The 27,981-nt window shown below is 43.6% G+C and overlaps 1 protein-coding gene across 7 annotated transcripts in view; it reads right to left on the bottom strand.

The window, feature by feature from the left end:
• MICU1 (mitochondrial calcium uptake 1) overlaps positions 1-27,981 on the bottom strand; it is a 132,760-nt gene that overhangs the window by 28,389 nt on the left and 76,390 nt on the right. For all 7 annotated transcript variants that reach the window (XR_003254803.1, XM_026073467.1, XM_026073463.1 and 4 more), the window contains 2 exons: positions 18,279-18,361; positions 11,756-11,953 (listed from right to left, as the gene is read on the bottom strand). Coding sequence is in view for 6 of the 7 variants with exons in the window: in XM_026073467.1 (XP_025929252.1) it covers positions 11,756-11,953; positions 18,279-18,361 (281 nt within the window). In the remaining variant the exon portion in view is untranslated. The remainder of the gene's footprint in view (positions 1-11,755; positions 11,954-18,278; positions 18,362-27,981) is intronic.

A 27,981-nucleotide genomic window follows, 5' to 3' on the forward strand; every position in this document is an offset into this window, starting at 1 on the left:
AGTAACTCCACCAGAAAGCTAATAGAAAAATTGTTTAAGTGTATTGGAAGCAGGAGGTCTGATAGGGAGCCAGGGCCCTGCAGACACCCAAGAAATAATCTAGGACAACAGTTACTGAGCGATTTTTTGGCAATCTTCATTACAAAAGACACTGTCCCAGAGCTGAAGGTTTTCACTTTTTCCTACATGCATGTCAGCAGGAGTTTTAACATTTTTTACTGGGGCTAACATTTGCCCCCAATGTTGTCGAGCTGCTAAGGGCTAGGCACCGTCACAGCCTTTAGGCTGAAGAAAAGGAAACAAATTAAAGCATTGGAGCTCGTCGCCACCACCAGCATTGATGGCCAGGAGAAGCGAGGTGCTGCAGAGCGCAGAGCTCTCAGTGGGACCCAACGCAGGCCTGCGCAGCCACACTGAAGCAGAGTTATACAGTTGTGGCTTTGCACAYGTATACTTTTCCTCCCAAAATGTGGTAGAGGCTGTGACACAGGAGATGGACTACATACCAAACAAGTCAAAATTACTCTTGGTGGTTAAAAATCCCCCACGTCTCTCCACTGTATTGCCCGCCCCCACCTGCTGCAAAGACTTGGTGTGCAGGTAGGTGCACATTAGACCCAGCTCCGCACCACCCAAGCTCCCCCAGTCTAATGACTTAGCATGACAGTTAAAGAGTTCCGTATGCAAAAGAGCCCCAAAGTTACCTTAAGGCCATAACACTTCATAAGTTGCGACACAAAATTTCGTTTATGAAGAAACTTCTTCTTTGGGCAGATTATACCATGATGCCCTTCCTCTCCAGCTACACTGGACTTCTTCTAAACACATAGTCCTGACCACAGCCAGACCCACGACCCTAAACCGAGCAGCACTTTGCTGCAGGACAGGTCCTGTGCAAACTCTGGCTGCTCTTCAGCTCATGCAATCTGGAAATCAAGAGACCCCGGTGCCAGCTGCCTCCATCTCAGGAGCAAYAAGCTGCCCTCCCCACGTTTCTAAAAACAATATTGCCCATTTTCCTAGTTTCTGGCACGTTGCTGCTTCTCTTCAGGTCATACACRGCATTAGGAGGTCAACGATGGAGTGAAACAGGGTGCTGGTCCCTTCTGCACCACCCCCTCCTCCCTGGCATTCATGTACACCAAGGACTCAGGGACATTTTACGGAGATGCGAGATTCGGGCTGCACAACGATCCCCAGGAAGACACAGTGGCCGTGCAAGTTGTGTTCATGCTCTTGGGAATCAGAGCAGCAAAATTATGGCATAGGCAAGGGTATTCCTGCTTATTTTTTATGAAGAATATCACAGGGCTTTTAACCCAGCTACAGTAGGCACAGGATGGCCCAGGAGACCTCCCTCCAGTACTACTTCTAACGTATAACCCTGCCAGCAGCCCTGGGGCAGTCACTTGGAGAAAGCAGCTCAGTTTGCGGTTTGGGACTTGAATACATACATTCCTCTGACTTCCCGCGACAAGAATACTAACTGCTAAGCCACACCGACAGAGTCGAGCAGCGATGCTCTGCCACGGGCCTGATTGCCAGCCGGGGACTCCCTGGGACTCCTGCTGAATTGCTTTTTTATACAATTATGTCCATACTTATTGCCACGCCGCTCCAGAAGCGCACAGGCTCATCGGAGAGTTACTGCATGACCTTGCTGTGCTATAAACACGAAGAAAGAATATGAAATGCGGTCACATCAGACAGTTTTAAAAGGGATATTAAACACGCAAGTACCACAAAGCATAGCATTACACTGTGCAAAGGTTGGTATCTTGAAGTTATTAGTTTTTTCTCATTTTTTAGATGTGTTATAAAAAAATAAAATAAAATCCCTGCACCAATCTTCTGCAAATTCAATAAAGATATCTCTGAACTTCAAACTATTTGCAACAAGGCAACCTGGCAATATAATTTCTGTTCCCTTTAAACACTCATTTTAACACAGTATCTAGCCATATTTTAACCGGCTTTTAATTTTATAGGAAGACTTCTCCTAAAAAGATATCAAAACCTATATATTCCCTAAAATCTCAGTCTCACTAAGCTTCTAAAAAAGAAATGTATGTGTGCACCACTGCTTATTCCCAGCTGAGACAGCAAGAAGAAAATCCATGAGGACTTTTAGTTTGTAGAGCAAAGTGTTGAGGGATGATTTTTGAGCTCATTTACGCTGTTCAAACAAACCTCAATAACACAAATATTGCTAATACTAATTCTGTCAGTTTTAGGGGTATTTGAAAAAGGTGACCCGTTTTGAGACACTTCTGCATGTATAATAAGGAATCAAAAGCGTCTGGGAAGCAATGATTTGTAGGGGAGCGTTCAGATTCGCAATATATGACCCTTTAAAGCAKTATTTGCTCAAAGCTTTATTTGACAGGCCGTAATACATTATTTATCTGCAAACTGCTGCAGCGCTGGCTCGGGTGACTGTTCTGGAGAAGCGGCTGGCCAGGATTTCTCATCAAGTTGCATATACAGCTATGACAGAAGAAGGAAAAAAAGAAAACCCTGTCTCCCCTCCTAAAATGCAGAATCTTTCTCTGTGCAAAGAGAAGATTTTGGAGCAAGCTGTAGCGTTTGCGAGGGCACAGGCAGGAGCACATCCCTACCCTGGCTGCCTGACGGTGAAATCCCGGCAGACCAGCTGTTTGACAGCTGCTCTGGACRTTTCGTTGAGCTTGGCATTGTGCCACCGCCCGCCAGGGGGAAAAATTAATTCCAACCACCAGCAACTTGTTACAGTTTAATGAGCAATTAAAAAAGGTTATGTAAAGACGGCCAAACCTTAACTTCATCTTCGTGAATCAAAGTAACTTCTTGCCAGCACCGAAAAGATCCACGTTTTGAAATTTCATGGGGCGAGGGACTGAAATGAAGAGAACGCGAAAGAGAGGAATCAGGAATACTTACAAAAAAGAGGGTTTTTGATAAATTAAATGGAAGCATTCACTTGCCTGCCTAGAGGAGAGGGGGGAGAGGCTGCCAGAAGGCAGCAGCACCTCTGCGGCTCTGGGAGCCTATAAACCATCCCGGGGAAATACTTGAGCCTGCAGTTGTCCCTGCTCAGGCAGCACGGGGCGCTCAAGCCTCCAATCTCATGCGGTCTGGAAACGCAAAGAAAAGTCTCCACAGAACTGGCACACACCAAAACTTTATAAAAAAGCACAACCTTCCCTGCCTGTCACTGAATTTACATTGCTCCTGCTTGATCTTGCCGCTCAGTTCACCAAGAAAAAGAAACCTGCAGCACTTTCTAACCCAGCCCAACAAAACGGAGCGCCTGCTTCCTGCTCCCTGCGTCATTCCTGCAGCAGCAGCAGGGCCGAGAGCTGAACTGAAGGCAACAATGTATGGAGATAGAGAACAGCTCTGTCTTCAGAATTAAAAAGGGGATAAAGAGTACAACAACTCAAATTTGTACATACAGCTCAAGGATGGTGCCCAAGCCAAAGATACCCGGCACGAGAATTGCTCATCTGAAACTTCACAATCAGCAGTTTTGGTCTCCTCTTACCATCCAGGATTCATTTTGTATTTATTTCAGGTTGTACTTGAGAAGCTGGCTGCCCTTCTCACCTGGGCAAGCAGAGAAAGCACGCATGGTGGCAAACGCGTCCTTGTTTTCTGCGATCACTACAGCGCGTTCCCCGTGCTCCGGCGGCCGCTGTACTCGCCACCCATGGGAAGATGGAAAACCCGCAGTGACGCAAGCTCCTCTAAAGGTCTGCTTTTATTTTGGTGCGCTAATTGGGACATTACAAGCAAGTAGCTATTCTACAATAAAAATAAAGCCTTGAAAGCTTCCGAGATGGTTCCTATCTTTTGCACATAGTTAAAAGCACAAAAACAGCCTGCGCTGCTTGTATCCTCGACATGCTGGACACGAGCTAGCTTGGACCTAAAGCCCTCAGCAAGGGGACTTATTAGCCCAGGCTGGTGCAGCTATATGGCTTCAGTCTCAATCGCCTGACCAACACTAATATTTATGCAGATATCCCCCAAGTCTCTTGCTATTCAACTTTTGGAATTATCAGACTTTCAGTTGACTGAATTGCACGCGCTTTACACGAAAGCGGCCTATTCTAATGAGCTTATTCTTTCTCCTTGATTGATTTGGCTATATAAGCCTCCAGACGCACACTTGTGACAAGGTAATTCATCAAAATATCCCTCTTAAAATTTTATTTTCAGGGGTCCAACAAAACGCTCCGCTATCTGCCTTAGCAGAGCGCTCAGCGTGCTGCACTGCGGGAACTCAAGAGCGAATTTACACCCACTACATAAATCACCCAAGGAGCCCTTCGTTACCAAGCCCAACCCACCGCCAACACTAACGGCGCAATAAATAGGGATCCTAATAACTTCCTCAAAYGGCTTGCCCTGCAGAGCCGCTGTATCGGCCACGTTTTCCAACGACAGTTCAAATTCAAGTAAAGAAACAGAATGTACCGTAGCGGGTGCGGTACAAAGATTTTATCACAGGCATTGCGACAGTTGCTTTAATCAGGCACGAAGCATCTGTCCCAAATGAGGACGATGAAATAATCCTCTCCCTGGAACATACGGTGCACGCTCTACTCCATTGACTTTTGTAAGTACGAACAACGCTGGCAAGGGCCCAGCAGGAAACAGTCTAGATGAATTTCCCATTTTGCTAACGCTTGGTGTGCCGCTACGATAAGGAGCCGTCCTCACGGCTGCTCTCAGCCCTTTCTCTCCACCTTTCACAGTGGTACCCTGGAAGGCTTCGATGCAGTTGGCCCGGAAGATGTGCAGGGCAGCAGGGAGGAAGGTTAGGGAGCGGGCCTTCCCCTGGAGGCACGAAGCACGGCTTCCCGCACCGCTCCCACGAAGGCGGATGGACCACCCAGCCAGCGGTGCTCTCCCTCCTTAATGCAAAAAGGTTCTGAAATTTAATTGTTCTTGTATTGAAACCAAACTCCCCCTGTTGCACATTTAAGCCTTTTATTACTTGCTCTCCCATTACCAATTGATGAAAATCATGAGCCTCAGTCTTCTTTATGGTGACTCTTTGCATTTACTGAGGCAGTTACATCGCCCTTCTACCTTTCCTTTAAACTGCACACGCCAAGGCCTCATAACTTACTCTTACAGCCCTGTTTTCCCAACTTTTTTCTCCATAGTAACATTCCACTCTGAATTCTTACAAAAGTCTTTGGTTGACATCAGGCAAAAACCTAACATCAGGTTTTTCTCAATCCTAACCAAGGCGCTACAGTCAATCTGAACGCTTCCCGTGACCCTTTCCATTTGCACACCAAGAGAAAGCACGCTGACAGCAGCTTTGCATTCCAGCACAAACGGGATTAGCTGCCCGGATCAGCTCAACTGCCTGCCTAGAAATCCCCAGTGCCCCAGGTTATACACTTCACGCTGGGCTGGGACTCCTCACCAGAAGGGCTTCCGAGTTGCCTGATATGAAGCTAGTCACAGTGGTTAGTTCACCCTGTTAAACTGGAGGTGCCACAAAACTCCACCATCCGCAACACCTGATGGTCATCAGTCTCCAAAATCATCAACTCCACTTCTAGTCCCGAAGACTTCTAACATACTAAACATAGAAGAAGCAGCGTGGAAATCTCTATGCCTGGTAACTCCTCCCTAACTTGGCGTTAAACTGTCCATAGCTTTGTCCGCCCCTGATGGCAGTAAGCACTTCTGGGAGGAAAAAACCCTCTATGCCAAACTCCTCACTCGACTCCTCTCCCCTCCTAGAGCTGTTCTTTCAGGTTATTGGCATTAACGTACTTGGAACCTCATGACAGGGGATGCTGAAGAGATACAGACCCAGCGCATGGGGGCTCTCTGACTCGGAGATGGAGATAGGTATGTTCCCCAAGATCTCCCATTAGCTGACCCCATCGTTCCCAATATGCTTCCACCAGCTGGGACCACGCAAGAGAAAGAGGTTCAGGCTGAACTTGGCAGATGACGCCATAAGCAGACAAGCTGGGTAACAGAGGATCACTGCAGGAAGTCTCCCTTCTGCACACAGATCTGGTCCTCCGCTGTTGTCTTCTGAGTCTCTCGGCTTCGCGGCATCCATTGTGTGGTCGCAGAGGCAATCCACAAATGTACACTTKGTCTGTTGCCTTAGTAGAGAAAAAGCTCCTAGGCAACACACCAGAATAAAAACAAAAAAGCCAAGCTGCTCCTGGGTTTGTTTTAGTTGCCTAAAAAGTGGCTGCTTTTTAAAATCATGTTTGCTGTTGATTAATATTGCTCTCCCTGCTCCGGGCTTTAGCTATTCCTTCTTCCAAGAGCCATTGCTTGCCCTTCGCCTTCCCTGGATTGCACTGCCGTCCTCCCACTGACTCCGACCCCAGCTACAGCACTTCTGCTCCTTGTGCTCTCCAAAGGAGAAACCATAAAGCCACGCAGCAAGTTCAGAGAGATGCATGTGACTTAGGCCGACTCCTCCGGATGCTGCATCCTGACCTCTCGCATCTTCTTATTGAACTGGCTTTTGAGACAAGCAGAGGACCTGAGAAGTGAATTCTAGGATTTCTGTATTTAATGATCAGCCCATTCTCCTCTCCCATAGCATACTGAACAATTTCAAAGCATATTTTTAATATCTAACCATGATGGAGATTACCACAAGGGCAAGTTAAAAATCTTGTGCAAGTTCAGTGGGAAACAGACCTCCAAAAATTTGAGTTATAGGCCCTTGCTTACAAAGCTTAATCAATCTGACACTGCCAGCCTCCATTTTTCAGGCTAGTCACAATAATTAATGTATGTAACTTTTCCTTCACCTAAATCACTGCATCAGATATACAGATACGTGACTCACTACTGCAAACTTAGCTGCCTGTGTTAACAATTACTGAAAATCTGTAGCAGTCTGCAAGGCCATATAAAAATCAAGACAGAACCCCCCAAATCTTGAGTAAGATGGTAACAATGTGCTAATTTTTAATACTTGGTACAGGCCTCTGCAGAACTCAGCTGCCAACTACCCCAGCTCCGGGGACTCAGAGCAGAAAGGCACTTCTTATGGACTCCAGTTACTGCCCTAAAGCCAGGCTGTGAAGTATTAGAAGTGTCTTTCTGAAACAAACAAAAATTAGTTAAGACAGGGTTTAGGTCCAAAAGGATTTAGGACTTCCTAACAAGATACRTGCTAATGGAATAGGATGACACCATCCATCACCCCTTCTTGCTAAAACAACAAACCAAAAATACAACTGTGTCAACATTGGTGATGAAAACAGGAGTTTCCAGGGTAAAGAAGCTACTGTGATTATCTCACATCACCYGTCAGAACACACGCACACAAAATGAGCAATTTGCTGGATGGCAGCAATGAAAGGTGCTACCTTTGCTGTATTTTCATGAAATCTCATTTTACATCTCTTTGCTCTAGCACTTGAGAAGACCTTTTGCTTGGGAGGGATGACTAGCAGGAGCATCCTTGATCTCAGAGGGAACAAAGATTGGCATAGAGTCTTATGTTTAAGCATAAGGACACGCATCTGCATAAGGATCCGATCTCTCAGTCTGTCTGGCAAGCTCCTGTATGGGCTCTGTCTGAACAGGCCCAAATATCTAAGCTGCATCCCACCACCTCGAGGTGAACACTCCAGCTCACGCCAGCAATGCTTTCAAGTGTTGCCAGCAATAGGGACACCCCAACCTCCCTCGGCCACATCACACCAGACAGGGAAGTGAGGTTGCTCAGAGCTGTGCTTCACAAGCCGGCCTCTCCAACTGCGGCAACTCGCGACCGGAAGACAGGGAGTATGGCTGGATTAGTCCTTGCTGCAGCAATTCAACTGAGAACAAATATCCTCAGTGAGCAACTCGCAGGGAAATGATGTGCTATAGAAAACTCACTGCAAGCATTTTGGAGAAAATTACTGAAGTTCTATGCCATAGGCACTTAGCCCACAGCTGGCAGTAGACCAAGTGGAGGACTACACAAAAACAAGAGTATTGAGATTAAATCACTGCTATTAGCAGGCTTTTGATTGCCTTTCAGAGAACAAAAAGGTGACACAGGTGTGAAGAACAAAGGTTTAACTTATGTCTTTTCTACATATACTTATGGAATCATACAAGAATTGAGGCTGGAACTTCTCCTGCTCCACTAAGGACACACAAATATCTAGGACAGACACTAACGAGCAGAAATAGGATAAACTATGACGTCAAGTTCTATCCATCTTTTTAACTCTCAGAACAATATCGCCCAAAAAGCGCCATTCAAGCAAAGCACTACACGTCCTAATAGGACACGCAACAGTTCCCTAGTACAGGCACCAATTTCCTATGGCACAGATAAATAATAGGTTTCGATTTGTTTTTACACCTCTCCTGTAAGAACCAGAACCACCTTGCATGCAATTGCTGATCTGGAAGACTATCAAGCGGTGAGAGAGGAGCGAAGCAGGAGAGAAACCAAAAGTAGCCAAACCACAGAAAAGTTCTAATAAACCATTAAAAGCTTCTGTTTTCCCTCTGGCTGTGGTTACTTTTCTCATTTTTCCCCTCCACTACTTAGCCAAGTGCTGAGTTTTCATAAAATGATGGAAAATGTGCTTTCATCACAAAACAAGCAAAAGGGAAGAAGCAAACAGCAGGCTACTTAAGCACGGTGTCAGCATTTCATCCACAAGGAACATGGAAATGTTCAGGGCTTCATCTGATCTAACTGCTCTAAGAAAGTTTCAGTTCAGTCTTATGAGGAAACATGCACAAATTTTTCTTAAGTAAAAAAATGAACTAAAACCACTAAGAGGAAATTGTGTTCAACTGGTCACAAAGCATTGTTCCACCTTCACGGTCAGCAAAAGAAACTAATTCTAAAGTACGTTAACCACAGGACATGTCTGGATTCCTGAGCCCAAAAGGAAAATAGCTTAAAAGAAGTCTTAAAGCAGTTTTTTTTGGAAGAAAAATTGAGYGTCCCAGTTTGAAGACAGAGGCACTGAACCACTCAGGGGCTGCACCACAGTCCCAGATTATATTGTGAAATGTTACAGTTTCCCCTAAACCTATTCTGAAGTTAAGACATTTGGAATAAAAAATAAAAATAATAAATAAATAAATAATAAAAATAAATAAAAATAATAAATAATAAAAATAAATAAAAAATAAAAAAATAAAAAATAAAAAATAAAAAATAAAAAAATAAAAAATAAAAAAATAAAAAATAAAAAATAAAAAAATAAAAAAATAAAAAAATAAAAAAATAAAAAAATAAAAAAATAAAAAAATAAAAAAATAAAAAAATAAAAAGGTTTTCACATTAATATACCAGCCTCACACTGTGTACTAATTTAAGCCACTAAAAGATCAGTAGGTGAGGGTACACTGGAAGAGTTCATCTGAACTTCTGGCAGATCCATCATCACCAACTTCTCCTTTTAAACRCCCACCGGTAACCAAGCCACTCTAAGAAAGAGCCAAAGATGATCTTTGAGGACAACCAGGCACTGGCCATTTGCCACATGGAGAAAGGAACAGTGCTTGCAGGCTCCTTATCTACAGACAGACAAAACAAGGGAAGCTGTTAAGAAATTGCTCAAGTGAGTTATTTGTTGCTCTATAGCACAGCTATTTCCCAAYGCCATTGCTCACACTCTTCTGATTTGTGCGGCTCAGGGTAAATACCTGAGGAATGCCTCCTCTCTATTGTGTTTTCATAAATGGCCAGGTGCATAAAAGCATTCCTTGAAAAGGGAACGACACAAACCCACTAGACTTTTGTGTGAAAAGCCGCTTAACTGTGAACAAAAACATCAAATGTGAAGCAGAGGAGAAGGTGGGAAATAATGTCAAAGGAGATAAAAGCAGAAGAGGGGAGAGGCTAAGTTACACAATACTAGGGAAAAAAATAGGTCTGTATTGCCTAAAGTCAGGCACTGTAATATCATGAACTCAAAAAAAAAAATACAATTTTGACAGAACTATTCTCTTTGCATAGGTCAATTTTCAGGTGAAACAAGATTATCAGAAATGCTAACCATAGCATGAACTGTGTTCAAGTGTGTTGTCATACATTCAATAACTATGCATTTATGATATYCATTAACTTACCAGTAAGTAAACATCTTGTACTGTCCCCAATAAACAAATAACTCGTCAGCAACAGCTAGAAAGGCAACTAACATACACCAGAAAGACTCACAGTTAACTTAAAATCATTARGAACTGAATTAGTACTCAACTGCCGCAGAATGCAAAGGAAGAAGAGGTACCACGAAACTAAATAACCCTATTGCTTTATTATTAGGTAAGCGGGAACCCATGGAGGGAGCACAGGACTCCAGCACAGGGCTGGGAACGCTTCAGTGCCTGCTCATTGCCTCGCCCTGGAGTGAAAAACAGAAGTGGGAAAACAGAGCAAGCTGACAGCGGAGGATGGAATAGTCTTTATTTCTCTTCCCTTCTAGTTTGAATTTCATCTTGTGTCTCTTAACAATTATTTCATTCATTCTCAATTTGTAGAAATGCTGAGGAATTGACACGCTCCAGTCTATGAAGAATATCTTCCTCCACCAACCTATTCCCCATGCAAATGCACAGTCATTCCGCTGGCTTTAGCAAACAGTTAGATGAAACCAGTTAACTGAGAAACCACCTGAATAAAATATTAGTCCTTAAGGCTTTAGTAAAACTACAAATCAAAAAGGGAATAAATTCAGGTTACAGTTACCAGGTTCCAAGCAATTGAGTTACAGCAACTTAACAAGACACTGCTCGTTAGCTAAATTGCATTAACTGACCATACGTACGTTCACACATCAGACAAAAGTGTTAGTGAACTCCAACTACTGTCTTAACAGGTTGTGAAGAGTTCTTTTTGTGCACAAAATCCTCATTTCTGACATAAAYAAGAGAACCTGGTTTTGATCAAGCCCAGTCCAATGTGCAAGCTTTCTATCAAGAAAGACGCTGTTTTAAACTGAATCAATTCCAGCTGGGACCTGAGAGATAGAGAGATCAAGAAATCCCCTATTGCTATTTTTGTACTCACTTTAATCAAAAGGAAATGTTGAAGCTCAATGCTTAAATTCAGGATGCGTGACTAGAAGAAGGAGATTGGGAGCTTCTATTAACTCATGGTAACACAAAGAAAACAGGAGATGTTCAATTCAGTGGAAAGGTAGAGGATTCAGAACTGATGCACAAAATTTCATATAATATACGTTAACCCAAGAATGTAGAACAGAGGTCACATAACAGAGACCRTATATTTGGCAGAATTCAAAGAAGGCTTGAACACTCATGTAGCAGAAATATTCAGAATAATAAGCAAAGAGGGGAACAAAAAAAAACACACTAAAAGTTTTGCAAGTTCCTTCAGGGCACCAGACACTCACTAGGACTAAGAAAAACTTTCTTAAGGTAAGTTAGGAACAGACAACTCATAACCCCTTTGGTCTTTTTCTGAAGCATCTTGTATTCATCTCCATAAGCAGTGCCAAGGCAGAGCGGAGGGAAACCTGCCTGGGACCTGCCAGCCGCTGCTGCGGCTCAGCAAGAGCAGCTACAGAAAAAAGCTGGGGATGGTGCTGGGGACTGAAATGCTCAGCAGAAATTCAACAGCAGAGCTGATACAACACAAGTGCTATGAACCACAGGTGCAATAATACTCTCCAAACCCTTCCTGTGCTCKCCTCACTCTTCCTTAAGAGACCAGGTTTCAGGCCACATGACGCAGCAACACGGCAGGTCTCAGCGCTACCCTCTCCCCATACGTAAGAGGAATCCAAACCTCGAGCTTCAGAATGTCGTGCTGAAGTTTGCGCTGGAAATCCAAAAAGTGAGAGATGGTGAGCTTCCCCTTCAGATCAGCTCCAAAGAAGTATGTCGTCAGGGCAGAGTTGAACCCGGTTTTCAGGGTGTTTCCAGTCGTGGAGCGGTCTCTGTGGCGCATGCCCATGCTGGTTTGGGAGCGAATGATGCTCTGCACCTAAAAACAAGAGGGAGGGCATTAGCACCAAAAAAATACTACTGGGGCTTGTGCTGACCAAATATCATTATGAATTATGCCAGCTCAGTCATGTGTTATGCTGGACCAGTGTAACTTTTTTTTTTTTTGTGGGGGGGGGGGGGGCTGAAGCAATTAATTCTCAAAGGACAACACAATCCAAAAACTTGGCTTAACCTAGACTTTGGGGTTTTTTTGGTCCTATTAGAAAAAAGAAAAAAAAGTTGAAAATGCTTAAATCACATTTTACAAAACAATTCACCTGGTTTGCAAACACCCTTTTGAGAGCTGGTGCTAGGCCTGGTCAGCAGAGAGAAGTGAAGTTCTCAGTGAAGGCACTGCAGGAGGGAAAGCAGCACCAGTGGGGAAGAAGCAGCACATTTTTGAGGTTTCGCTTCCGGCAGCAGCGAGCAAGAGCCCAAAACATATTGAATATAATGAATGAGYTGCTCTGGGCTGCCCTGGCTCAGAGTCAGGCTGTGCAGGTAAGACGGTGCCGCTGCCATTACCCAGATGTGCCAACATGGTGCTGTACCCAACTTCACGCCCCCTCCAGCAAGAGCAACACCATCTCCAGCAAGCCCTTCCCAAGCACCGCCGATGCTTGTGCCAAACAGACGCCAAGTAAACAGCGCCTGTATCACCCTGCATTTGAGTTTTTTGCAACACTATTTGACAGATCCTTTGGCAAAATCTGCCCATTCTACGTAATCATTTCTATCCTCTACTTCAGCTCTCTTCCTCTGTTCACTGCGTGTCTTTGTCAGTTCACACCAGCTCTAGTTAGCTCCATGGCATATCCTTTCCCTTAGGTAGGGAAACTGGTTTGCTACCTAAGCGCATGCTCACTTTGCTCTCCGATACCCTCTGCCATGGGATTTAGGCTGCTCTGTCCCTCAGACTGTGCCGCAAGCTGAGCTAAAGGCCGACCAACGCCGAGCTCCCAGCGAGCAAAGGGCTCTTCCAAAAATCCTGCAGAGCACAATCAGCCCAAATGAAAGCCCAGCTGAAGTGCCGGCAGAACAACGAGTAACGCAAAAATATCCGAGTTACCAGGAGCCTGAGATCATACGTATTTGTATGAGAGTGGGGCAGTGCGAAATCAAACATTACAACTGTCTTTTGCAGAAGCCCTGCTCTGAGAAAGGCCCAGGGAATCAGAGCAAACCACTCGACGAGAATACGCTGCTCAGCGCTGTGGCTGAAAGCTAAATAAAATACCCCGAAGGTGGGGAGTCACGGGCAGGGAGAGGCTGTGGAGATCTATACTCGGCTGTTGTATACAGCCCTGTCCTTAAAAAGGACTGGAGCTCGCAAAGGAGAGGCACTGAATTTTATTGCGGGTCTGAAAAAGGACGCCTCGGTCCCGGTCTCCCACAGCTCTGCCTGCTTCGGTTACTAGAAGGAAGCCTGGGAATGACGCTTTGATTACACCCTACACGCATTTTCATGCGGAGATGATGCTGGATTGTAAAAGGCTTTCTCATCTCGCAGAGGAAATGTGAAAAACAACAGCTTGAGGCTGCAAGCAGACAAACGGAGGCTGAGGCAAGGTGCGTATTTTAGCAGCTTGGCTGCTCGGCGCCTGGAACGAGCCACGCAGGGAACCGCAGCAGCCTCGTGCCCCCAGCTTTCGGCGACACGCTGCCCCTTCCAAAGGCGCAGCTCGCGTCGACCAGGCACTACGGGCTCTCCAGGCAAAGGAGGCGCAGCGTTTCCATCTGCCAAGACAGAAGGGGAGGAAGAGATCCTAGAACAGACCCGGGATTCCAGCTCCTAGACATGCTTCTGGAGGCACTGCCGTGCCAGGGCTCGGGCAGCCGGGCAGCCCTGGCGCAGGCTCGCAGGGAGCCTGCAGCTCCCCGGCGCCTGCAAACGCATCGCCCCATCCCCTGCAAACTCATTAAGCTTCATCTTACAATTAAATTTCCCCTTCCTGTGTGTTTATTGAGAGTAATTACACCCGTCTCAGCCTTCGCCTTGCTCAGCTAAACAAACACTTGTCTTCCCTCTCCGCTTCCCCAGCGGCCTGGTAGCCCTTCCCTGCTAAAACTCTGCTAAACCCCCCAAATTCTGCGAAACGCTGCCCAGCATTGGGCATTGCAAGCCTGCGCAGGGGAACCACGCACGGCAGGGCTGTCCAAGAGGCTTTCTGAAGCTAACCCCAAAACCCCTGCTTTGCCTTCAGCCTCCTCCTCCTCCTCACGCTGACAAAAGTTGAAGGGAGGAAGGAAAAGCAACACAACAGTTGCAAAAGGCTTTAGCTGTGACTAGGACACCAGAATCTTGTTATCGCAGCATACGGCAAGTTAAGWTTTTCTTTACAAGAGATGGAGTCCTGGAACAACCCCGAAGGGCCTCCTCTAGAGGAGAGCACAGCATTTTACTGCTCACCACCCCCGAAACACCATCTCTGAGCTGGCCAATATCTGCTATTCTTCCACTACAAGGGAAAACAAGACGAGACAGAAGAACACCACAAAAGAACAGACTTCTTTTTCTTCGGCCTTAAAATATGCACCATAACGCRAGGAAGGATTTTGCCCTTTAGTTTGTAACGGCACTGTAAATAGCAACTCCTTATTTTGTTTTGTGCTCCACTTTAACTGCGAGGTCTGCATGCACATTTTGGAGGAAAATATTTATAAACTCTGTGTGAAGCAATGCAGTTCGTGAGTGGCTTGGAAACCTGCCTCTCTTTCTGCAGAACTGGATGTTTACCACGCTGCAGACTGCTCAACAGCATATCTTCTCAGATGTTATTATATATGGTATCTTATACCACGGTCAAGCCTGAGCCCCTCTGTTTCCCTTCCCATAAATAAAAAGGATCAGGCAGTTTGGAAACTTGTTTGTGGGCACTGGAGGCAAAATGATTTGGCTGGTCCCCATTTTGAGTAATTCTTTAAAACAGAAGAAAAACACAGGCAACCACTGCAAAAAGTCCTTCTCTAGTCCCACCAGTGCTGTCTTCCCCCACGGCTCATCGATCATGCAATGATTCTGCAGAGATGCTTCATGGCCTTTTTCCACATATTCCAATTCAAGTGTTTAAGATTTGTTTCATCTTTTGTACCAGCCAAGGGAGAAAAAAAATAAAAAAAAAATCAATAAAAACAGTTAAACGAAATAATTTGAAGTAAAGCTGCAAGTTAACTTTTTTTCATCCAACATTTTAAATAAAAACAGAAGAGTAAGCTAACATGGGTAACATGCTGGAGGATGAAAAGTTAAAGCTGATACTGATGCAGGCAAACTATTTAGAGCCGTACACTGATTATATGCATCAAGAAAAACACCCAAGACTCTTCAGTGAGGCACAAGAAATTCAGTATTTTCTGATCAGGTAGCTAAGCCTCTGATTTACCTGCCTATTAGCTGAATTACTGCAAGTAATTTCATTTCTTGATGATGAATACTTTTAAAGTTTCTCCCTACCTTAGTGAGATGAGAGACACACCTGTTGTTGGCTCTCTCCAAAGAAAACACATGGAAATGGAGCAGGGAGCTCATTCCCATGAACTTGGGGTCAGCAGAGACTGTATGATCCTTCTAGAGGGGAACACATGCCAACCCTTTTCTTTTCCTTCTTTTTCTTTCCATGCTCCCTCCAAATTATGTTGTTCTCCTAAACTAATGCCACCTTTAGGAGCATGTTCCCCAGGAACAGCCAGTTCTAGCTGCCCCTGCCAGATAAGATGTTTATGGGACAGATCTTCAAAGCCTGCCATTCTTCATGCTCTTACTTGGGCATTTCCATAAAGCGGTGTAAAAATGTATTTATTACATAAATGATTGTGTGTGCGTGTGTGTTTATACAAAAAAGTTATATATGTACCTCCCACTGAAGCTATATGTTTGCTTTAATTCTGTTTGCAAAGTGCCTCCAATCAGTTATGCTGGTATCTGCAAAGAGCAGATGGTAGCAATTCGCTTTCACCATTCACTTGAGACAAGATGCTCATGTGCTCAAACAGCTCTTCTTTCTTCGATATTGCTGGTTTCTTTTCACYTTCCAAAACAGTTCCCTCATTTTCCGACTGGAAAGCTCAGTTTCTACTTTTTTTTTGATTAATCTTTACCAAAATATACTGGTGCTAAACAGTAACTTTATTCTTTTATAGTCACAGTGACACATGTAACAAGCTTATCAAAAATATGTTCCTCTTCCTAAGGATTTGTATGATTTCTTAATGCACATATAACTTCCCTTTGCTTATCAGATGATCTGAGATTACGTAATTCAATTTTGCGTCTTCTTTCATCTTCAGAGCACTTTCAAAACATTCAACCTCAAGAACRTTCTTTCTTACTTTACCTACATAATAAAAAAGCTAAACATGACACCTGCATTAAGATCTTGGCTTTGCTGCATTTTTAGTAGACAATTAACCATCTTCTACTTTTCTTAAGGTCATTTATCTACACAACTGATTTCACTTGTAGAACRTTAGTAACTACTTTAAAACACTTTGTGAATTGTTAAATATTATCAGATGGCTGTGGTGGAACATTACATTTACGTACTATGCAAATAGGAGGAAGAATGGTATTCTTGACTTGGGAAAACAGGAAACCCGATTTTTCCAAGCTAAATGAGCAGTTTTTAGGGAGGCAGTGCCAAACAGCACAATAACCTGGACAAAACTCTGTGTTCAGATTTGCACTYGGAGGAAAATGAATAAACTCACAGGTTTATATTGCAAGCAATATCATGCTGGAAGTAAAAACACTCCATGCTCCTCATAGCCCAAAGTTGGCATCTACAAGCACACAGTTAACCAAATACATCACACAGCTCTGAAGCAAACCAATAGCAACGGGAGCAAACCCACAGGTAATAATTTCAGGACGACAACAGAAGACTGGGAGTGGGGGAAATAAGTTCAGCAGACCCACTTTGCCAATAGTTCTTTCTATTTACAGCACATGCCCCAAGCAAGACTTCTTCAAGATGCTTCTGAAGTGAACTAGTCATTCAATCAACCTACGAGGAGGAAGTTATAACCAGGTTATCAAGGGCTGCTTTGTGCTCAGGTATCAGGCGACAGCTCTTCCTCCAGCGTAAAAACCGCGGGAGCCGGTTATTTGTCTGAGCAGCCTCTCGCTGCCTTTGCACAGGAGCAACGGCTTCCGCGTGCCCATTAAACGCGCCGCCCTGAYGTACGTGGGCTCACACAAAAAGTGTCAGGGGCCCCACGAATATGAGGCAGACCACTGGTGTATGTCGTGGGGACTCTYTATATTAGAGTACCGGTGTTGGAAAAAATGAGTCTCATCACAGCTTGACACCCTATTTAATTATGCTTTTGTACATATTTTGCTTCAATTGTGCTGTTTCCAAACTAAACRAAATCCATTAGAAAAACAGCCAAGTAAATTACAGACAAAAGAAATAAATATTGTTTCACATCAGTAGAAATTAGCAGTAACAGATGAATAGCAAATAGCTCACCCTTCCCTTTCCTCTCCTTTCATGTGCCTTGCTCAGTCCTTTCCCATCCAAATAGCAAGTTACCCTCTTTGCAAACACATTTACCTTTTCTTTCACAAGTAGCACAAATGTGGAGCTTTCCTAGTACTTGGCAACTTCTGGATGTTTATGAGTTTCTACCTAAATTAGGATAGAGGAGAACACCATGCTTATGCCTGGGGAGGTCGGCTCTTTCCCTAGTGACAGCTCAAGYCTTCAATCCATCCTCACCCTAACGCTGGCACAAATCTTACCTTGCAGGAAGAACTCACTCGTGTCAAACGTGGGCTAAGTTTAGGTTTATTTTTTAAAAAGCCACCTTGCAAAGTCACTGGTGACGATACATCATAAGAAGCCGGGGAAACAACAGATGAAAATACGCTCTCAAATCCATGCTTTTAGATTACGTTGAAATAAATGGATAAATTCTTCTGCCAGTAGAATAGGTCTGGTTATACCCTAATGACCAACAAAAGTAATAAGCACAGTAAAGGCTGTGGAAGAGAACAGGGTCAAAATCCTCTGATACCAGTAGAGAGAATATTTTTCTTTATGTGCTTTGGAGATGACACCTTGTAAAGCCACCTCTGTGACAAAGTCACAGGGAACTGGAGTTTATACTTACAATTCTCCTGGTCAAATGAGAAATTATGTGTTGAAATATCCAGTTTAAAAATAAAAAGCAGGCACCAAGGCACCACAKTAGAGCATAGAAGGAAAAAGCCATAAACAACCAGCAATAACCACAAATATCAACAACAGTAACATCACAGAAGTGCCACATYATGACTGAGATGCTGTGATTTTAAGAGGTCAACCTGTCATTCAACTTGCCTGCTCAAACTCTTCCATGTCCACTTCACCATCACCATTCAGATCAAACATCTTAAAGGCGATTTCAAAATTCCTCTGGGGAGCTGCATTAAAATAAATAAATAAATAAATCACAATTATCACAGTAGAGAAACAACAACCAGTAAAAAAAAAACAAAACAAAAAAAACCCCCACACAAGCTCAATAGATAAGGCACAAGTTGGAAAACAAGTTCAAAATTACTATCCAAAAGCAATTTTCAATAATTCTTGTGATTTTAATCAGAAAATGCAGTTATTTTTCTATTTTGCTTAAGAGCCATCCTGCGTTTCATTCAATCAGTGTTTTTCTTCTCCTTGGAAGAGCAACTCTCAGCTACCTCCAGCTACCAGCTCCATAGTGCTTCTCTTATCAAATATCTAGACAAGAAGGTTGGGAAGGAGAAGATGTAAACAGAATAACTTTTGTTCAATTAACAGATTAAAAAGCCACAGCCACCAATTCCAGCAAAACAGCACTTCCCCACGCAGCCCACCTTTCCGTTTCCTACTCTGCCGCTATCAACATTTAAAGCTAGAACACRGTGCTGTAATTTTCCCCAATTAAGCTAATACAACAGAATTTTTCTTACTCKGCTGCTTTCAAATATAAGCCAGCTACATGCAGCTTTGTTGTTTACAGGGATTTCAAGGGAATCCTCTGGGCTATAATTACTGCTCAGATCATTATCTTAAATGACCACCTAAAACTCGGCCCTTTTTTGACCTGAAGACAGCTCTTCTCCCCTCCCAAAYTCTCAGAGCAATACACAGATCCCTGGTGAGGTTCAACCCGTTAGCTTCATCTGGTTCAATCAGCTTGTAATATTTCGTACAGATGGTCAAAAAGCAATAAGAATTTCTGCAGTCTCCGTTCTGTGCTAAGTCACCTCCCAGGGAAACGAGATGATACTCTTCTTGCTCAAATGACTTGATCATCCAGAAGAGCTTGCAAATTACCTCCAGTTGCCCTTTTACCGTGATTTCTGTCATTTGTTAAACTGCAACGGGGCCACGGTCTCGGAGAGAGAATTCACTGGGGTGGCAGTTGAGCAGCCRTTTCGCTAACAACCCTCACCCGTGCCGACCAAACCCCATCTGCCCAGGACATTTTAATCAAGTCTTAGAAGCTGAAATGGTTTAAAACCAATGTGATCACACTATTTTCCTTCAAGGAGTCCCTCTGCAGACACTTCAGTGGCAGAGGGGAACATTCTCATTTCAATCAGAAAAACCCCCGCAATTCGTTTCAATCAAGAAACTGTGCAATTCATGGTCATCATCTGGTGAGCCAGGTTTGGGCCAGGGAGGGGAAGGGCCAAAGAGRAACCACTCAGACAAAAAGAAATTAATATGGAATTAACTGAACGGGATGTTGTACATTAGTTCCAGCTTCAATTTAAGGCCAGGAGACTTTTACATTGTCTTTTCTCCTCACTATAATAAAACTTGGCATTTTATTGCTAAAAGATTCAGCAACCATGTTAACGAGGTCCCTTTTTGAATAACTTTATGCCTTGCCCAGATTTACAACAACACTAAACTCAGCTGCAGGAATGGCCTGTCACTAGACACTTGATATACGCAGCACATAGTCCTGCAGTTATAATCTCTGGATTTCCAATTTCCTCGTGTAACGTGCCACTTATTCGGGCTTTAAACTCCAAGCATCAAAACACGGGGTGTATAAGAGTAGATAACCATGCCAATCACCACCAGCATGTCGCATGTTATTTTCCCTTTGGGTGCAAATGACCCAATTCTGCGGCAGAAGCCTGCACCTTTACAAAAATACATTCTAATTTACAGATGTATACAAAAGCCTCCCTCTTCATATCCATCCATCATTTCCAGTGATATTTCTCCATTTCCTCGAAGAGCAACAACATTAAACACCGGCCAACTACCCTCCTAAGGTTGAAATAATGCATGCTATTTTATTTGCTTAAATGGCAAGTAGTGTATGAAAGCCTGGGAGCAATTCCTCTTTATTAGCCCCTAACTCTAGTGCTGCATTGGAAGAGCTCAGTTCCCCTATGAGGAAACAGGGCAATACAGAAAATCGTAATCCAGTTAGAAGGTGCTAGAAAAATAGTAATTTACACATCTTATTTTCTCCTCCATCGCTCTCTCTGCTGAGGTGCAATGGTGTATATTTTGAGACTGGAAAATTTGTTAAAAACTGGTTTCTTTTTTTCTTTAAGCAAAATATAGTGCCATGTCCCATCCATGCATGCACAGGGTGARCAGAAAGCAAGGAACTTAACTTACCCCTCACAAAGGCCATTTCCTTCTAACCCTTTTCTAAACAGACATTTTGCAGAGCCGTTCAGCACAGCCCCAGAAGAGGACACGGCTTGCAAAATTAAAATGAAGAGTTCTGCCTCCAAAATCTGCAGGGTAAGTATTTTCTAAGGGCTGGGAAGGAAAGCATCTTTAAATGGGCTAACTTAATTACTTTATTCCTCTAACTAATAAGCTACACAGCCCATTTCCTCCTCCGATACGCATATCTAACTTTGGTTATTTATAACAGCTCTTGCCTACACCAGAGGCGAACAGCGATCGCAGGAGCCGGCCGACACCAACGGCTCTTGGCTCCTCCGGCTCAGGAAGAAACGCTGTTTAGGATACATGTCCCACGTCTCCGGACTGTCCAAATTCAGTGGTCTCAAGGGAGATGATTTCTGCCTCTCCTCTTGGATGTGACGACGCTAACCGAAATTTATTGTGAAAGGTTTCTCCTGACAGGCACTAAGCCTCCCCTCGCACCCAGTGTCCATTACCCTCCGTCAGGTCAGCCTGCCCAGCGTGCGAGGTCTCTTCCTCCCGGCTACACACACCCTTCGGACACCTGCAGATCGCTACCCCACCTGATAGCAGCTTGCCTAGCTAACTTCAGCATTTTCTCATTTATTCTGCCTCCTAATCTGACCATTCTGCAGCTTCTCGAAATTTCCCCAGTGTCTCCTTCACTAAAACACCTCAAAATGAATGTAATATTCCACAGGTAATCGTCCTCAAAACCATTTAAAGGACTCTTAGATGGCTCAGTACTGGCGTTTATAAGCAAAACCCATCTCTGGATTTTTCTGACGGGCTGTGCTGCATTTCCAGTTCTCTTTGATTTTCTAAGCTCTCTCCTCACAGTCGCTTTTGACATTAAACCAAGAGCTTTTGTTGTAACAAGTTCCCCTCGGGCAACTAGTCAGAAACTGGTCAGGGCAACTGCATTTTCTTTTCTAACTTTATATCTGGTCTTTTCAAGTGTTCAGTAGGAAGCAGCAGAACACTCTTTACTCACTTCCTCCAAGTCGTTAGTGCAGAAGAAGAAAAGGCACCAATACTATTTCAGAAGACATCTGCTCCCTGCTTCGAGGCYGCGCCGTTGGCACTCCTGCCGTCTCCGGTTCATGTAAAGGCATTCGCATCCAGACCAGGTTAAAATCGTTTCTGGATTCGGAAACAGCTCCACAAATCCATCAATTCCCCATGCTACATTGCTTTTTCAACTAACCTGGATGTCAGGGCAAAGGGCGATTCACATTTTTCTGGCATCGTTGGTTCAAATAAAAGCCCCATTGAAACAAGAACTCAGTAAGAAAACCAAAAGCCACATGCAGTAACGTTGCAAAGATGACCAGCCTTCAGCAGACAAACAGGCGACAAACGGCAGCACCAACCGCATCAAAAAAACCACTCAAACCATCAGGATAAAGCCCCAAGGAGACTCTAAGCAATTAGATGGATTGATTAGGCATCTTTAAGCCAATTATGCCATTTTTAACTATTTTGAATTATTCAATGGACCAATTTGCAGCACTCAATTGCTCTTTATTGCCATTTACTACCACCAGAAGCAACATATTCTGAAAGACAATAAACGCTCACTGTCGAGAAATGTCACATTCTACTATTTTTCAGCTCATTTGATATTTTCTTCCCCTCTCTTTCACCAGATATCCATGCTCCACACTTAAAGGAATCGCTCTCAACACATCTTTCCTTCTGACTCCTACTGCAGTTAATGCAGTAACATGGTTAGAGTCACAAAATCAATATCTATATAGCATCTGTCTCAGATATACTGTGTATTAGGAAAACTATTTTGAACACACATTTGCACTTAGCTCTTGGGCTTGACAAGATCAAACTAAAAGATGATCCAGGCCATTTGTATTTATTCAGTATAAATAATTAATATATTTACACTGAAGACAAAATAACTGGAAGAAAAACTAAGCTAGAAAAAGTAACACAGGCTTTTTCTTTCAGAAGAGCGCTCCCCGCAAGGGCTAAATGAATGAAGTGCATAGGAAAAGAATAGTGATAAATACTCCTTAACCATTTTATTCTAACAGGGGAGAAACCAGATACGAGCAGAGAGCGGGGCCACAGTCAAACTTTTTGAAGCGGTGGGTACACCTGCGCAAATTCATCTCAATGCTTTCCCGCAGACACAAAACCGGGGAGCGCTATTACGGACTGCACATCATCAGCCCAGCTGGGACAGTAATTTAAGCACAAGGCAGCTCAAGAGTTCAAGATCCATCTTGCAGTCTAATAACTCCACCAGCAACTCAAGTGTGGGCAGGGGAGGAAGGATCAAGATTTCAGCTGGGGAGTTACTGCGAGAAAAATAAGTCATTAGGAGTTAAACACCTAATGATTGCTTCTTCTCCACCTATCCTGAAGAAGATACATGTACAAAGGCCACAGGAGCCTAGAAAAAACATATCTTTATTTGGCACTTCACAATCATAATTGAATATAATCCAAATATATTATATTTTATATATATATCAATATTATATTCAATATTATATATATATATCAATACTATAATCAATCTAAAAGTAACACAGCTAAAGTAGAGAGAAAACCTCATCCAGAGAGAGCTAGGGAGATGGCTGTTCAAGCCATGTAGCTGGAACATTTTTCCTTTTCCTTTTTTCACCCACACCATTAAAGAAAGCTTACCTTTTTCCCTCCAGACAAAGATAAATACAATTTTCCCCCCCTTAAATCACATGAATCAGCATGGTGATTATCTCCCTGACTCAGCACAGTGGTATCTTGGCCAAGACGTCTTTATTCTGGACAAGTCTGAATCAGAACAGCTTTGGCTGCAGGAAAGCAGCAGGGTCATAGAAAAGCTCCCCCTTACAAGACCGCAGCTGGGAGCCAACGACGGTATCTAGTTCATTATAAATGATTGCACTGATAATGGGGAAAAAACAGATCATGCAGTTGCACATAAGGGATCTCCAGAAGATGTAACATTTTTTGAGAATGAAGTAACAACCTCCTAGGGAAGCAACTATCCACAGCATCTAGATGCATCTGAGCCCCAGCTCCAATAAATATGGGAAAAAGTTAAGCTTCCTAATATTCCAGCTGTTTTCCTTGTGAATTATTCCACTATTTCACAAAAGGAATCCAAGCCTTAACTACTCAACTATTTTTTTTTTTTAAATAAACGTTAATCAACTCAGAAAAGCAAAATAACTTGCAACTAAAATAATTGTCTGCAGCGTGGATATTGAGCCACAATAACGATCCTGCATGTAAGTTATCTTTAAATTGCTAAGGGGTCATTTCTTATCACAAGGAAGAATCATAATTACCTCTAACTGAAATAATAAAAATCCATCTTGTCTACAAACCCTATACTATACTATAGTACAAGTGCTATAAATCTAAGCTTTAAAATCCAGAGAAATCAAGCATTTTATTTGATTTTTTTTTAATTTTCAAATTCTAGTTAAAAACTAGAATATAACACTGGCTTTTACTGAGTGGAAAGCAGGTATTTCATATGTGCTGGAAGTATAACCCATTTAACTAGCATATGTTTGGGATAGGAAGCAGCAGCCAAGCAGATGAGCTTCTTCCAAGAGCACTGTTAGCTAAGCCACGCAAGCAGCTCGATTGCAACGCGCTTCACATCGTGCAATATTCTTCTCTCACATTCAAAGCAAAGAAACACCTCATTACAATTAAAAAACATTCCTTTCCCCGTGCTTATCTGGACACGCTTGCCCTCTGTACAAAATTAAAGGGCAAAGGATAGCAGCTAATCATATGATCTAACTGAGAGACATTCCCAGAGCATTTCATCGCTATCAATTTGTCATTACAACAGCTGCTCAGGGAACCAGGTAATAATACTTATAATAAACCCACAGGATGCCAAAAATGTTATTTCCCAACAGCAAGAGGTGCTTTGCATTAGCTAAATCGTCATGCCTGGCTCACTCGCACACCTCTGCACGCACAGGCAGGTGGAGGAAACAGCTGATAARGAACCTGCCATAATGCAAAGGAAAAATAATAATAATAGAAATCCTAAAGCACCTAGACAACAGCGAAGTTAGTTAGCTCATCACTCTGAATCCGTGCTGGTGGTTCCCGCGTCTGAATGCGGCACCCATCAATGTGCCCAGGGGACCTGGGCGCCTCCCACACTCAACTTATACGTTCCCAACTTTTTAAAAACACAATAAAATGGGAAAGGACAGCAAATGGCTTGTGCAGAAGGAAAAGTGTGTCTGAGGAAAAACAAGCTGTCTTCACTCAAAACACGTTTGCAAACCAGCAGAAATCAATCTGCACCCTGCCCCTCCACCAAAAGGCATCCTCACAAGCTGACATGCTACTTCCCCACCAAGTTGATTTAGGAGAAAAAACTCCCTGGCAGAAGATCCTAAAATGGAAGCCAAACRTGCCTACACTGCTCTCCATCTCTCGCAAACCCCTGTCCTTAACTGCCTCTCTTATGTTTTTGCTGTATATGAATTAACGTCATCACAGTCCTCAGCCCTGTACAAATCTTCTTGGAAGGGCCCATTAAAGCTATTAGGTATCCCACACGTTCTCGTGAAGCTTATCCCAAATGACCTTCGGAGAGAAATGGGCAGGCAACACCACTGCAATCCCTGCCTAGAAATAAATTACCCAGAGCGCAAAGTGAAGTACCTCCTCAAATGGATCTTTCAAGAAAAAGAAAAGAAAGAGTGATATCAACATCCTTGGCCTAATGCCATCCTAATCACGTCAGCAGAACGGAGAAAGGATTCATCATCTATAACTGTCCTGGCGGATGTACCGAAAGCAAGCCACACAAGAAAAGACACGCTGACCACAGGCAAAAAAATCAAAACCGGGTTATCCTGCACCTGCTGTGAACCAAAGGGTCCTAAGCCACCACCTGCTGCACCAGGCACTTGCACCATGAACATTGCACGCACCGGGGGCTCACAGAGTCTCTAGATGAGCAAAATAACTGAGCAGTCAAGGAATAGATGGGCAGAGTCATCATCTGCCAACTCATCGCAGGGTAAACACTACCMAACACTACCATGTAAGAAGAGCAGCATTCACGGGCGAATGCTGCTCACGGGGAGTTGGGAACCTCATGGTCTGGACAGACATCATTCCTTGTGAAGAGYGCTAGTAACACTGATATGAAATAACAAACCAGAATTAGTTGTGCTGGTCTGACATTACTGAGAACCCAAGCTTCAACACCAAGCTTCAACGCTACATAGCTGTGTACCTTCCCACCTTTCTTGTATTGGCACTAATAGACACTAAAGCTTCTTAAACACAAGGTTGAATAGACTGTGGGAGGTGCCCAACAAAAAGCATGGAAGGAGTTAACTAGTATAGTTGGCAGATAGGTAAAATCCTAAATATACTGTCTTACTGCGCAAAAATGCATAGATCAGATACATTTGTAAGAAATGGCTGAAGGTTCTGGAGCAGGGAATACACACCATGATCCATCCTTCAAAGAGTTGCACCATGAGAACGCGCTACCTCCACATAAACTCACTAGAAGCATGTGGGGTGCTCTTCCTGACAGCGATGTCCCAGATAACCCCACTTTTAATGTTCCTTAACTTAAAAAAAAATTTGCATTAAAGAAGGAAAAAAAAAGTCTTTATCGCTGCTTCACTTTTCTGTTTTGCTTGTTAGCTTGTGAACCAAAGAGTGTATAATTCTGATTTAAAAAAAATGCATTTTGGTTGTAATGTCAATGACACGTGTGTCTCAGTTTCTGAAATYTGAGAGGATCTGACAGCACTTAGTAGAGGACTTATCTTTCAACAACTTTCATCAGTTACTACATGACCTGCAGATGACAAAGACTCCCTCTTTAAATGCTTCTCCAAAATGAGAACCAGCCAAGTTCCTCCATCCTCACGAACAACCTCCTAAAGACACTGTGTATAACCCTGTCCCATGCTAAAGACCAAGTTTACTAGAACATATGCAGAGGTGATGTGCGGTAACTGTTTAGTAGGTATTATAACACTGAGATGTTATCCTTCAGTCAAACTGCAAAATCAGGAAGGCTAATGAATGACGGCTAAACACCTTTAGGCTGGGGAGAAAGAGCCCACCAAATAGCAGCTGAAGGTATAATATTAAAGACAGGTAGCCCTTCCCAGGCCCCAAACTGCCAGTTGGCAGAAATCTGTCCTCTTTTCTGCACTTGTGTCCTTCAGCATCACTACCAGCCCGTGACAGAACTGGGATGCTCAGCTAGAGCCCTTTGGTCCAACTGAAGCAGCCAGGCTCACGGTCAGTAGCTAGGACAACCCTCGGAAGAGGACCCCTGCAATGTTGGATACAACTTGGGAATCCCACATAGCAGCAGCTAGGCTGATAGAAAGGTACCCAGGTGCAAAATTTGGGCCAGGATTGTTATATTGGTTTCATGTTTAACTTTTTGCACTGGAACACACTCCTAACCATAAAGGCTGGCAAAATAAGCATCCGTAGGCACGGGGAGGCAAGAAGAATTGGAGTGAAGCTGACAAATCTAAGGGATCCTATCCCCATTGCAGCAGCAAGCTGAGGGGAATGGGGAGAGCAGACTCTGTCCAGGGACCTGCACCACTGAAGGCRTATTTGGGAAAGCTTCTGGCCGACAGCACCGGAGAAGGAATCCCCCGAAGAGAGGGGGAATTCRCCCCAGCAGGACACACGCAGCCCCAGCAGCACCGCATTTTGGTGAACAGCAATAACAGCTCCCTCTCAAGATGAGCAGATAGGTGGTGGCGATTGCTCAGGCTGCAAATCTGAGTGCTATTTCAATGAGACATTCAGACCAGCCAGCTTCATGTAAGCCACTATTCAAGTGCCAAAACTGGAGCAGCCTGAGGCTGCTGTACTTAAGACATCCTTGCACCACACGGCGTGGATGAATGGGACCTGCGTATAGGCATATAGCTAAAGTGAGGGTCTTGAAACCTCAGAATAACGGTAAAATTGAAACAATAAATATTGCACATAACTATAACAGGACCATAAACGAAAGTATTCCTAGAAATTTGAGACAGCCTTATTTCTTTTTCTTACAGAAATGAGCTGTATGGCATTTAGTGTCACTTTGCAGGTTTAAAACAGTGGTAGAATAATACATCTCACTTATAGCAGGATAGGAGGTTGTAGTGTCAGCGAGCAATATGTACTCAGAACTACTGCAAAACACACAGACCACAGAGATAACACTGTCTACTGGTCCTTCTTAGCAGCGCGGAAGAAAACAGAACTTCCACTGCAGATACCCACACAGTGCTGAAGATCCCATCAGAAAATCATTTCCAGGGCTAGATGGTTTGTGATTTATTTTCTAAACAGGGGAAGGGGGGAAAAAAGGCCAAAAAAAAAAAAA

This window comes from Apteryx rowi, unplaced genomic scaffold (genome assembly GCF_003343035.1).
Source record: "Apteryx rowi isolate R43461 unplaced genomic scaffold, aptRow1 scaffold_369, whole genome shotgun sequence".
NCBI lineage: Eukaryota > Metazoa > Chordata > Aves > Apterygiformes > Apterygidae > Apteryx > Apteryx rowi.